Below are 12,618 nucleotides of genomic sequence, written 5' to 3'. Positions count from 1 at the left end.
ATATTATTTTCAATATCTGTGCTGTTCTTTCAATGCCAAGTCAAAGTGTGTCAAGTGAAGTTGAGAAACATTAAAGCTGATTTCTTGCATTAAAGAACATACAGATCTTTACTATATGTGCAACTTTCATCCTCGTTCTTTTATCCATTTTTGGCTCCGTGCTGTTTAGACCTACCCAATCAAAGCAAAAACAAAGAAACAGAAAATGTATTAATATACAGAATTCACTGTATAAGATACAAACTCTGACTTTTACTGTCTTATTAGTCTATTGTTTTCTTCCCCAGTATCTTTTGTGTTTTTCTTTAAATTATTTTTATACCATCAACTTTGATCTGTTCACGCTGGAACTGTTCACCTTCAGAAGGGCTCCATAAATCTCTTTTGATCTCCCTGTGGAAGATACAGCAGGTCCAGAATATGAATCAACATCCAACCAATCCAGTGTGTAGCAGCATCTAAAATGTCTTTTATCTATGTGCAGAGGCATGTGCACGTACACACACATGCCAGAGGATGGCTTCGATTACAGGAGAAACAGTCTGGTCCTGCTGCTAACAGCACAGCACTTCTTGAATTTTAATCTGCTGCAAGGATAGCGTTTTTAAGTGCTACTGAGCAGACAGACCTATTTCATCATGGCAGCAGGTCTGCATACCATTTCGTCTTTTATCAGGCAAAAGCAGACTATTAAATCCCACTGAATCAGGCCTAAATATTTAATATTTACAGCATCTTTCAGTTCTGTCAGTATTAAATACTCCGCCTGAGGCACGTACACTTTCTGTTTCTGTATGCTGTCACTTCTTAAAAGCTATATACATAGATATATGTATATATATTTAAAGATTTTCCTCCATTTATTGTTGTATAGCATATTGTTTGTAATTTTTCATATGCATGAATTCTTTAAATGTCATTCTAATAAAATTTTTAGTCATTAAATAGTTAAATAGCCCTAACCCTGGATAGATAGATAGATAGATAGATAGATAGATAGATAGATAGATAGATAGATAGATAGATAGATAGATAGATAGATAGATAGATAGATAGATAGACAGTTTTGTACTGCTATCATCTGCAGTCAAATTAGGCCAGAATCTAAATAAAAATGAGTATTGCACTAACTTGTAACACGGTCGCCACCTACTGTTCAAAACCAGACAGAAACACTCAGACTGAAAGTTCATTTTCAGTTTTTAATTCTGAGCAGGCATTTAGAATTTCATGTGCTAAACAATTGGGGCCCTGACGAAATTCTTCCCTCTCTGGGAAATGTAGTTTTCCGCGCGTCCTCCTACACGCTTCATTCAGCGCTCTGTACTACAGTTCCCACAAATCTTTGCGCGCTTCAGCTCGTGTCGGCTGTTATGGCGTCTTCTTGAAGCGTAGAGGAATCGCAACTGTTGTGTTGACAAGTGATAAAGGTAAACTTTAAATGTTTGCAGCTACAAATCTTCCGGCTGTGTTTTACTCACTGTGCACAACTGGTTTTAATTTAGTTCCACTGCTGCATGTTCGAGCAGTTTCTTGGAGATAATTAGCTTTTTGCTAAGTTGTTAGCTAGCTAACGTTTAGGACTAGCTTGCTCACTCTATTAACTACAATTCATTCAGTAGACGCTGAATTACTTTATTTAGTCTCTTTCAGGATGCTGGTATACTAAGTTTTTACGGTTGATTTGTAATTTTAATATGTTTTTGTTTGTTTGTTTTTCCACCGTAAGTTTAACAGCGCAGGGTTCTTTCAGGTAGTCGTAGGCATCGGTTTCTTCAATAAAAAAAAAAGTCAAAAATCTTTCAATTATATTAATTTTTTTTGTCACAATTGTTAAGATTTGTCTGGTATCTGTTTTTTCTGAGTATTTCTCTAACAACAGGAGGAAACAGTTAAGTTAAACTAATGATGATGAAAAACCTATGCAGAAGCTATTATTAGGCAGCAATGATCAAAACTGGGGGTGGTGATTGTTGAATGAAAGAAAATGTAATGTATTTTCCAATTCTAATGCCATAGCTGCATAAATGTGTGCAGCACTTTGATTTGTGTGCTGTCAGTTTCAGAATCGCAGTGAAATTAACTTCCTATTTTGTTGTTTTTGCAGATGGCAGCTGACTCCACAGACAAGAAGGATGCAGAATCCTCAGGGACCAAAGACAGAGAGAGGAAACGCAGCCGTTCACGAGACAGAGACCGTAAAGTTTCACCGTCACGCAAGCGGCATCGATCCCGTGAACGAAACCGCTCCAAATCTCCAGAAAGGTAACAGAAACACGAGTGAACGCATCCAGAACACCAGACTAAGTTCTAAATAATCTTTCTTTGTACTCTCATTATTCTGTTTTTGTACATCCCCAAGTTTCAGTTTGTCTGTTTCTGTGTTATAATAACAGAGACCGACGCATGAAAGACAAGGAAAGAGACAAGGACCGGGACAGAGATAAGGACAGAGATAGGGGCCGTAAGGACAGAGACAGCCATCGGCGTGATAAAGATCGCAGCAAGAGGTCCAGGTATGTAAATTGAAAATGTAGACATTGATCTAGGTTCTTTGAGCAAAACTTGAAAAGAAGAATTTGCAATATTTAGCCCACAGAACTCAAACAACTGTATCTTTGACATGTAAATGAGGCCATGTTGGAGTTATTGTGGTTTACAAATTGTAACAACTGTTTTGAATTGTTTAAAAGAGCTGGAAACTGACTTTTTTGTGCTTAATACAGAAGTACCTGAAAACCTGGCAGTCTTAGATTCTTCATATCAATAAACCCAGACATTGTCAGCTATTCGCATAATCGCATATCCACATATCCTGCCATACTTCATAAAACAGTTTCCTGATGTATTGCAGCAGTGAGTTTTTAGAAGAAAAAAGAAAATTTACATTTAAAATTGTCTTGAGCAACAGTTACAGAATAGCTGTTGGCGCATTTGGAGCACATTTACTACAAAAATGAATAGTGCAACTCAGAAAAACATCAAAAGTTGAGACTTCTCAGACTTCTAGTTGTGATGCTGCACCTTTTCAGTATGTTGATTAAATTTTAATTTAACAATTTTTTTGCGTGTGCTTTAACAGAGTAAGGGTGATAAAAGCATTTCCTCATCACCTTTTGGGTCACTGGATTGTATCTGGGTTACAACAAGCATTTCTGTTACTGAAATTCTGTCTGTCACTCTGTCATAGAAGTGCTTCACCAAAGTCAAAGGATAGCAAAGTAAAGAGAGAGAAGGATATAAAAACAGAAGAGGAGGATGATGAGAAAAAGAAGAAAGAGAAGGTAAGAATCTGGTTTTGCAGAATTTTTAGAACTTAGAGTTGCCTCTGAGCTTCTATTTTGTGTGTTTGACCTGTGTTGTGTTGTTGTTCAGGTCCAGCCTCTGTCTTTGGAGGAGCTTTTGGCCAAGAAGAAGGCTGAGGAGGAAGCCGAGGCAAAGGTGAGGAGTTCACCTTGTTACATATTTACTTATTGTCTGCCAATCCAAGATGTGTTTTCAATCTTTCCTTTTTATTGCATTTTTTTAGCCGAAGTTTCTGTCCAAAGCGGAGCGAGAAGCTGAGGCTCTGAAGCGCAGAGAGCAGCAGACAGAGGAGAGGAGGAGGTTAATTGACGAGGAGAGAAAGAAAAGAAGAATGTTTCAAGACATCGGGAGAAAAATGCTGGGTGCGTTTCAGCTTCTAACTCGTAAACGGTCTGATATTTGTCATACTGTAGAAATATGTTGGTAACAACTTGAACTGTTTGTTACAGAGGACCCCCAAGAAAGGGAAAGACGAGAGCGAAGAGAGCGAATGGAGCGAGAGAACAACGGGAATGAAGAAGACGATGGACGACAGAAGCTCCGAGAGGAGAAAGACAAAAGCAAAGAGCTGCAGGCCATCAAGGTTGGTCTGAAGAGCGGATAAAGATCTTAAATGCAGTTAACAAAATGCCCGTTCCACATGGGTCACACTTACTGTTATTGTTTTATGCGACTGGAATAAACTGAAAATATCCTCTAACCTCTAAATTTCACTCTTATGCCATAAGAGTGAAATTTATAAATCATATAATCATCCAAAATATGATAATCTGAGGATGAATGAAAGCACAAATATTAGTGGGTGATCTTTTACTATTCTGGTGTTGTAAACTTGAACTGAAAGGTATTAACTCTCTGTGGTTACTGTAGGATGATCAAATAATATATACAGGTATAACATTGACTAAATAATAAGATCATTTCTTACATAAGAATATTTACCCCAATAGACAACTTAAGTACAATAAAAGAGTTAAAAAAAGACAGATGTGGGCACTTATGAGTGATGTGATTTACTACATTGCAGGAGCGTTATCTGGGTGGACTCAAAAAACGCCGGAGAACTCGTCACCTGAATGACAGGAAGTTTGTGTTTGAGTGGGACGCTTCTGAAGACACTTCAGTCGACTATAACCCAATGTAAGTCGGCTGCAGGCACACTGTATCGCACTCATAGGTTTTCATTTTTCCAGTCTAAACAATGTGATCTTTCTTGCAGATACAAAGAGAAGCATCAGGTGCAGCTGTATGGACGAGGCTTCATCGCTGGCATCGACTTAAAGCAGCAGAAAAGAGAGCAGTCGCGTTTCTACGGCGACCTGATGGAGAAAAGGCGTACGCTGGAGGAGAAGGAGCAGGAGGAGTGAGTCAAATTGTGAAACGATCAGTGCTGCTTATTGCTCAAGAAACATACGAATACACTTACTAACATATACTTAACCCTCCTGTTGTCCTCATTTACGGGCACTAAAAATATCTAATATTTTCTCTAAGCGCATTCACAGAAAAATCAACCAAAATCCGGGGAAATTCTCTCGATTTTGGTTGATTTTTTTTTTGTGAATATTCTTAAACATTTTTAACATTTCTTTTTTTTCCCCCACCAAAAAACGTTCAAAGATTTCCCGAAAATGTGGACATCAGAATTTTCATTGTGAAAATATATTGTTTTCCACATTTTCAATTTTTGAACCGCAGGACGACACCAGTGTTAAACATCATCCCATAAATATATTTTCTGTCTGAAATCTACATGTTTAGTAGAAAATGGTTGTTAAGCAAATGACATTCTCGCTATCCCGTCCTTATTCTCTCCTCAGGACACGACTGAAGAAGATGCGTAAGAAGGAAGCCAAGCAGCGCTGGGACGACAGACACTGGTCTCAGAAGAAGCTGGATGAGATGACGGACAGAGACTGGCGAATCTTCAGAGAGGATTACAGCATCACTACCAAAGGAGGAAAGATCCCGAATCCCATCAGGAACTGGAAGGAGTACATGCTGCCGGCACACATCCTGGAGGTCATCGACAAATGTGGCTACAAGGTCAGTTCATGTTCAAGCTTTAATACTGGAAAGGTCAAATTTATCATTGAGCTTTTGTGACTTACTTGAATTATCTTTTTATCCTCTAAATGATCTACAAACTGACATCTCCTTTTTGTTTTTCACTGTGTGAATTTTTTTTCTCTCCAGGATCCAACTCCGATTCAGCGGCAGGCCATTCCTATTGGTTTACAGAACCGTGACATCATTGGTGTTGCTGAAACCGGTAGCGGTAAAACGGCTGCTTTCCTGATTCCACTGCTGGTCTGGATCACCACCCTGCCTAAAATTGACAGGTAACACAGTTTATTTTACCTTTTTTTTCCTTTTTTTTGTCTTCTGTCTTACTGAACTTCTTCTTTCTTCTGTCTGTTAAATTCCTCTGCTCTCTGCCTTGCTCTTCCTACAGGATTGAAGACTCAGATCAGGGTCCTTATGCTGTAATCTTAGCACCAACTCGTGAGTTGGCTCAGCAGATCGAAGAAGAAACCATAAAGTTTGGTAAACCGCTTGGCATCCGAACTGTGGCAGTGATCGGAGGAATCTCCAGAGAGGACCAGGGCTTCCGACTCAGGATGGGCTGCGAGGTGAAACATGGAGCTTTTGTTCTCGTGTCTTCAAGGAGTAGAAAAATTCCAGAAACAGTACCGAGATTATCTTTAAACGAGTTTAAAGTTAGACTCCAGTCAACACAAGTTGCCACTTGATATATTTTTAGCATGTCAAAAATATATCAAGTGGCAATCACAGCAACATCTATTATGTTGAGTGACCTTAGCTTTGTATAGTGCTGCTGCAGGTTCTTTATCTGAGACAATTTCAACAAAAACTGAACATTGTAACTATCATGAAGCTAAGAATGTACGACTGTTGTGCGTGTTGGCAAGGTGAAGCTACTAATAACCTGCCAGCTAAGAGTACAGTTTGCCCTGTTTTGACATCCTGTGGACATACGGGCAACAAAAAACTCAAAACTGTTTTTAAATTGTACTAAACTATTCTCATTCATGAAAACTTTCACAGAAAATACATAGTATAAAAATAAATACAAAAGTGCTAATCGATGCCATTTAGAAATATTCCCAATTAGAAATTATAAAACAATACTAGATTTGGCATCAAATTGTGATTTGTATATTGATATCTTATCCTGATAAAAAGTTTCTTTATAAGGATAATATATTCATGAAAACTATATATGTATACACGTACTTAAAAAGTTCAAAGAGTTTAATAGTGGTGAAAACTGATTATTAGCAGCTGTTACATTAGCAGTTTGAATACATGCAGACTTTTATATGCAGTGTCTCTTGGCAGGAAGCCCAATCTGTCTTTTCATTCACAAGGTAAAGATGCTATAAATTCAAACCAGATTCAACAGCTGAGTTTCTCTTGTCTAACAGATCGTCATCGCCACCCCTGGACGTTTGATAGACGTGCTGGAGAACCGTTACCTGGTTCTGGGCCGGTGCACATACGTGGTCCTCGACGAGGCTGATCGTATGATCGACATGGGCTTCGAGCCTGATGTTCAGAAGATCCTTGAGTACATCCCAGTGACCAATCAGAAACCAGACACAGACGAAGCAGAGGACCCAGAGAAAATGACCATGAACTTTGAGTCTGGAAAACATAAATACAGACAAGTATGCGTCTTTATAAACCAGACTACTGTTGCTGTTAGGTGCTCTGTTTGACGTGTTTCTCTGACTGCTTGTTTGATCGCACCTTGCAGACGGTCATGTTCACGGCTACGATGCCTCCAGCTGTGGAGAGGCTGGCCAGGAGCTACCTGAGACGTCCTGCTGTCGTCTACATCGGCTCTGCAGGCAAACCTCACGAGAGAGTGGAACAGAAGGTGCTTCTCATGTCAGAGGGAGAGAAGAGGTAAGACACACGTAGACACCCACCTCAAACACCAAATGTCCTGTTACGTTCAAAGCGCTCAGTGTTTCTGTGTTGCTTGTTTTGCAGGAAGAAGCTGTTGGAGGTTTTGGCTCACGGCTTCGAGCCTCCCATCATCATCTTTGTCAACCAGAAGAAGGGTTGTGACGTGCTGGCCAAGTCTCTGGAGAAGATGGGGGTAAGTTCCTGTAGACCGGACCTCAGCTTTCCTGTTTTAGGTCACAATTTGGATTTTATGCTGTTGAGAAACAAAAGAAATGCATGAAATAATTTTGTTTCGAAAAACATTTAGTAGTGTTTTACTGTCAATTAAAATACAAAATGGACATGAATAAAATGTAAAAGAATAGTAATTTATTTAAATGAAGCTCTAGAGACAGCAGTGCAGTTGGAGCTGTAGAATTGCACTAAGCAGTGCTGCCTTTCTCTTACTGTCACCACTGACAACTCTGCCATCTTGTTTGAATGAACTTTATTTTAACAGTCACTGGACAGAAATGAACATGATGTTGATGCTCAGTTCAGTGTTTGAGCTGTATGAAAAGCTTGATTAAAACATGTAGTGTAAGCTAAAAAAGCTAAAAGCTGCCCAGCTGTTAATGCTAACACTGCTAGCATGCTAAAGCTGATAGACAGCAGCTGCCAAAACGCCCTGGGTGGAACTTGCACTCTACAATTTCTGTTCCAGAGAGCAAATATGTCAACACAAATAGACTTCTGGCAGGAAAAAATTGGATCACAGTGCATAACTCATGTCTTGTACCAGTAGTTACATGACTAATACATGTAGTGTTACACTGATACTGCTTCATAGGTATTTTTTAATTGCTATTCAGACGAGCCCTACAAAAAACACCCAAAGCCTACTTGGAGTTCAGATGGTTAAATTAATTCCTAAACTACTGAAAATATAGAGCAAAGTTTAACCTCCATTATCGCTTCTTCTCAGTACAATGCTTGTACGCTGCACGGTGGCAAAGGCCAGGAGCAGAGAGAGTTTGCTCTCTCCAACCTCAAGGCGGGAGCCAAAGACATCCTGGTGGCCACAGACGTTGCTGGTCGAGGTATTGACATCCAGGACGTCTCCATGGTCATTAACTACGACATGGCAAAGAACATCGAAGGTAAGAATCCCTCAGCGTTTTCATTTGTTTTGTTGTCCATTGGAATTTCTATTTGGTGTAACTTCTCTCTGCTTGTGTGTACATAAAGTGTTCATTGATTCATCCCTGCCATTGCTTCACTGCTTCTCCTCCTGCAGACTACATCCATCGTATCGGTCGTACGGGTCGTGCCGGTAAGAGCGGTGTGGCCATGACTTTCCTCACCAAAGAGGACTCTGCAGTGTTTTACGACCTGAAGCAGGCCATCCTTGAGAGTCCAGTCTCCACCTGCCCTCCGGAGCTGGCCAACCACCCCGATGCTCAACACAAACCTGGAACCATCCTGACCAAGAAGAGACGCGAGGAGACCATCTTTGCCTGATGTGGACTTTATCCATTTCTACTGCAGGTTCCAGACTGTTTTGTCATCTTTACCTGATGTTCAGTCCTTTGTAACTTTTAAGTTTTTCATCTGTAGGCGATTGATGCCTTTGTGTTTCTTGTTTTGTATCCCATCTGTGGAAAGAGGGGGAACACATGAACTGATGCAGAAATCATTAGCATCTACTGGTGCGCTTGAATTTTAGGATACATTTGTTGTGAATCTGTAAACAAGAGCAAGGATCAGTGAGCGGGACCCCGATGATCTGCACTGTATAAATATCATGTGTGATAAATAGCAGCGTAGTAAGTGTAAGGTTTTTAGTCGTTTTCTGACCAACAGCAGAATTGACGCTTCTTTCTTTGCATCCTTTGACAAACCTGCAGTCAACTGTTTTAAATATAAAGATTTGTATAAAGTGAATACACTGTATTCTTCAACTTTTGTTCAGAGTGACAGTCTCGTGCTACAAAGGAGGATATTTCAGGCACCTTTGCATTAATTTACAGGATTAATGTGGAGTTTTGTTCATAAAACAATTAAAAAACTAAACATTTTTTAGGTCTTCTTCAGACTTTGACTTTTTAATGTGTTTATTCAAGTGTGTGTCCTAGCAGGATAATTCAGGGTCAGTAAATGCTGAGCCAAAACTCAGACTACAAAGTGTGACAGGAAAACAACAAATCCTATAAATTTGTCCAATTTTGTTCTCAACATTATGTCATATAGTGTTTGGTTATAGGCGGCCATGTTGATTTTAGAACTGAAAACAGCAAAAACGTCAACTATGTTACAAAAAGACCCACAGTTATATATTTACCCAGATGTGAACATTGTGGTGGCTCTAGAGCAGGGGTGGGCAAACTTTTTGGCTCAGGGGCCACATCAACTTTTGAAATTCGACAGACGGGCCAGATCAGCATCAGATGGTTGGAGATTGTGCAAACTACCGTAATATGAATTACATGTTAAGACAATACTGATAAAGTAAAGAATACTCACATTCCGTTTCAGTAGGAACAGTGTTGTTGGTCACCCTTTTCTGTCTGTGCATCAGAGTCTGGTGTCAATCGGTTGTGGCAATCCTCAGGATGGATCTGAGGTGTTCATCAGTTAACTGGGATCTTTGGTGTACTTTGTTGATGTTCATCACGCTAAACGTCTGCTCACACATGTAGGTGGATCCCAACAACACCAGCATCCTCTGTGCCATCTTCTGAATGTTTGGAAACTTGGCTTCACTTAGTGAAGCGTAAAAGTCATTCAGTTTAAGGGAGCTGAACTTCTCCTTTATGACCAAGTCACTTTGAAAATCGATCAGTTCCAACTGCAACTCCTGATGTGCTGTTTCTGGGTCTTGTGACAAAAGATATGATACCAGCTGAAGTGTCTTGTCAGTTTTTTCAAAATCAGAGAACCGACGGCAGAATTCTCCATGTAGGTCTTCTAGTGATTCCTTATATTTCATCACATGTGGACTGGCCTCTGTCAGCATCGCCAGTGTAGGGAAATGAGCAAAGGATTTTTTGGACATTTGTCTTGAGAATAAAATCGGTTTAGCTTTGAAGGCTGTAACATTTGTTTACATTTCATGCACAAATTGATCTTTCCCTTGCACCTTCATGTTCAGCTCATTCATGTGTGTCAGTATCTCCACAGCAAAAGCAAAATCGCAGCCAATCTCTGTGGCGCAGCTCAGGAAAATCATCGGTTTTCCTGATTAACTCCAAAAATGAACTAATCTCATCTTTGAGCTCCCACACTCGCTGACATACTTTTCCCAAACTTAACCAGCGGACATGAGAGTAGTAAAGCAAGTCCTGGTGATCAGCATCAGTTTCTTCAAGAAACTTCATAAACTAAAGATGCTGAAGCCCTCTGCTTGTATAAGGTTAACGAGTTTTACAACTGGCTTCACCACACGATCAAGATGCAAAACAGACTTACAGAGCGCTTCCTGATGGATTATGCAGTGTAGGAAAATCACATCCAGCTCAGTGTTTTCCTCCTACACCTTATCCTGGATTCTTTTCAGCAGCCCAACGTTTTTTTCCTGTCGAGTTTGGGGATCCACCCGTGGTGACATTGGCGCGTTTACACCACAGCAGCTTCATCCTCCACTAGGGGCAAGACCGATTTGTGGCACTGGCAGCTGGCAGTGACACTTTTTGTGGCACCGCCGCCGTGCCACGGTTAATGCCACTGTTTGGGCGAGATGCCACTGCCGCAGCGGCATTTCCAGTGGCCTCTGGAGATGCCAGCAGAGGTGTCACGGTTAATGTCACTGTTTAGGGCAGGGGTCGGCAAGTAGATGTGGCTTCGGGACAAAATGTTTGTAAACAATCGAACAGCGGGCCAACCTGCGAGGGGGTGCGCTCCGATACCGCGAGCAGCTGATCGCTGCTGCTTGGGACACACGTCTCAATTCTGATCACAGATGTATTAAAAATGACTCCCGACACACACACACGTTTTGCACACACTGTTGCTCAGCAGGGGTGAAAGTAGTTTTAAATTCTTGCCGGAACTATTAGTAATAGTTCCGGACCGTTCCGGCTTACTTTCACCCCATTCCGTCGATGCTAACCATTGTAAATCCTGTTGAAAGTTTTCAGCCAATCACAAGAACGTGTAGAATTTCACGTGTAATTTATTGCTCGTCCCAGTGCCATAAATCAAGCGCACCTTTTTGCTATTGGCTGCTACTGGCATAACAATCGCTGTGTTACGGAAGTAGACACGCATGCGCACTCACGTACTGCTGAGTGAACTCCGGTCGATATGTATGGATAGCAGGCAGGCCGGGCGGCGTACCCATAGATACCGGTGGAAGAGCGGCGTACCGCCAGCAGATCTTTTCCCGGAACTGCTTTCCGCTACCAGATCTTTTGCCGGTACGCAGTTCCGGACCGTTCCGGCTTACTTTCACCCCTGGTGGCATCTCCCTCAGACAGCGGAATAAACCATGGCATCTCGCCCAAACAGCGGTAAAAGTACTGGCATTAACCATGGCATGTTCCCTAAACAGTGGCATTAACCGTGGCATCTCTGCTGGCATCTCCAGAGGCCACTGGAAATGCCACTGCAGCAGTGGCATCTCGCCCAAACAAGTGGCATTAACCGTGGCACCGCGGCGGTGCCACAAAAAGTGTCACTGCTCGCTGCCAGTGCCACAAATCGGACCTGCTGTGTCTCTCATCCTCTGGATGACCCCAGACATCTTGTCCTACAAGTCCTCTCCATGTGTTTTCCCTTCATGGACTCCATGGTTAAAAATTCCTTCGTTGTCTCAAAATGTTCATTAATCCCTCTAATAAAAAATAAAAGCTGAGTAGTGTTTTTTATGTCGTTACTTTCGTCCGGTGCTAATGAATATAGCTTGAAGGACTCCGCTTTTTCGTTCAGTGAGCTGGCTAAGTCTTCGTCGCTTAGTTCAACATGGCGAGTAACTGTCTTACGTGATAAACTAATTTCTTCAAATTTGTTTTTGCTCTCTGGACACAGAAACATTCTTTCAAAAACTCCCCTTTGGAGAAAGGCTTGCTAGCTGTTGCTATTTTGAATGCTAGCAAATAACTTGATTTTGTGCTTGACTCTTGAATCGTAGTTTCCGTATTTTGATGAGTCTGTAAACTGGCTGCCAGCCTCTGACCGTAGCTGTCCGTTCTTGCACTGACTGGTTGCTAGCGTAGTTAGCATGCTTCGTGGAAAAGTGCCGGCTGATATTGTATTCTTTAAAAACCGCAACGGTTTCATTGCAAATAAGACATACAGCCTTTGAATGGACTTCAGCGAAAAAATATTCAGTAGGCCACTCCTTCTGAAACACTCGACACTCACTGTCGACTTTTCTTCGGTCGACACAGGGCTCAATGC

At 41.2% G+C, this 12,618-nt stretch overlaps 1 protein-coding gene across 1 annotated transcript; it reads left to right on the top strand.

Annotated features, from left to right (window-relative positions):
• Positions 1-1,287: 1,287 nt before the first annotated feature.
• On the top strand, positions 1,288-9,299 carry ddx23 (DEAD (Asp-Glu-Ala-Asp) box polypeptide 23). Its single transcript, XM_022204490.2, has 17 exons — positions 1,288-1,430; positions 2,108-2,265; positions 2,397-2,516; positions 3,191-3,284; positions 3,376-3,441; positions 3,530-3,668; positions 3,756-3,889; positions 4,334-4,446; positions 4,526-4,669; positions 5,127-5,352; positions 5,503-5,648; positions 5,762-5,939; positions 6,756-6,998; positions 7,088-7,239; positions 7,327-7,435; positions 8,207-8,381; positions 8,519-9,299. Exons 2-17 carry the CDS (start codon positions 2,108-2,110, stop codon positions 8,740-8,742), a joined length of 2,421 nt encoding a protein of 806 aa, XP_022060182.1. The 5' UTR covers positions 1,288-1,430; the 3' UTR covers positions 8,743-9,299.
• The last annotated feature ends 3,319 nt before the right edge of the window (positions 9,300-12,618 follow it).

Source organism: Acanthochromis polyacanthus, chromosome 6 (genome assembly GCF_021347895.1).
Source record: "Acanthochromis polyacanthus isolate Apoly-LR-REF ecotype Palm Island chromosome 6, KAUST_Apoly_ChrSc, whole genome shotgun sequence".
Lineage (NCBI taxonomy): Eukaryota > Metazoa > Chordata > Actinopteri > Pomacentridae > Acanthochromis > Acanthochromis polyacanthus.
This window is presented reverse-complemented; position numbering and strand designations above follow the sequence as displayed.

What these genes read in the sequence shown, in the direction of transcription:
- ddx23 (XM_022204490.2), top strand. Translation starts at nt 2,108, where the DNA reads ATGGCAGCTGACTCCACAGACAAGAAGGATGCAGAATCCTCAGGGACC. An exon ending in GACTCAGGATGGGCTGCGAG is followed by an intron (nt 5,940 to 6,755) that starts GTGAAACATGGA and finishes CTTGTCTAACAG; the next exon opens with ATCGTCATCGCCACCCCTGG. An exon ending in CATGGCAAAGAACATCGAAG is followed by an intron (nt 8,382 to 8,518) that starts GTAAGAATCCCT and finishes CTCCTCCTGCAG; the next exon opens with ACTACATCCATCGTATCGGT.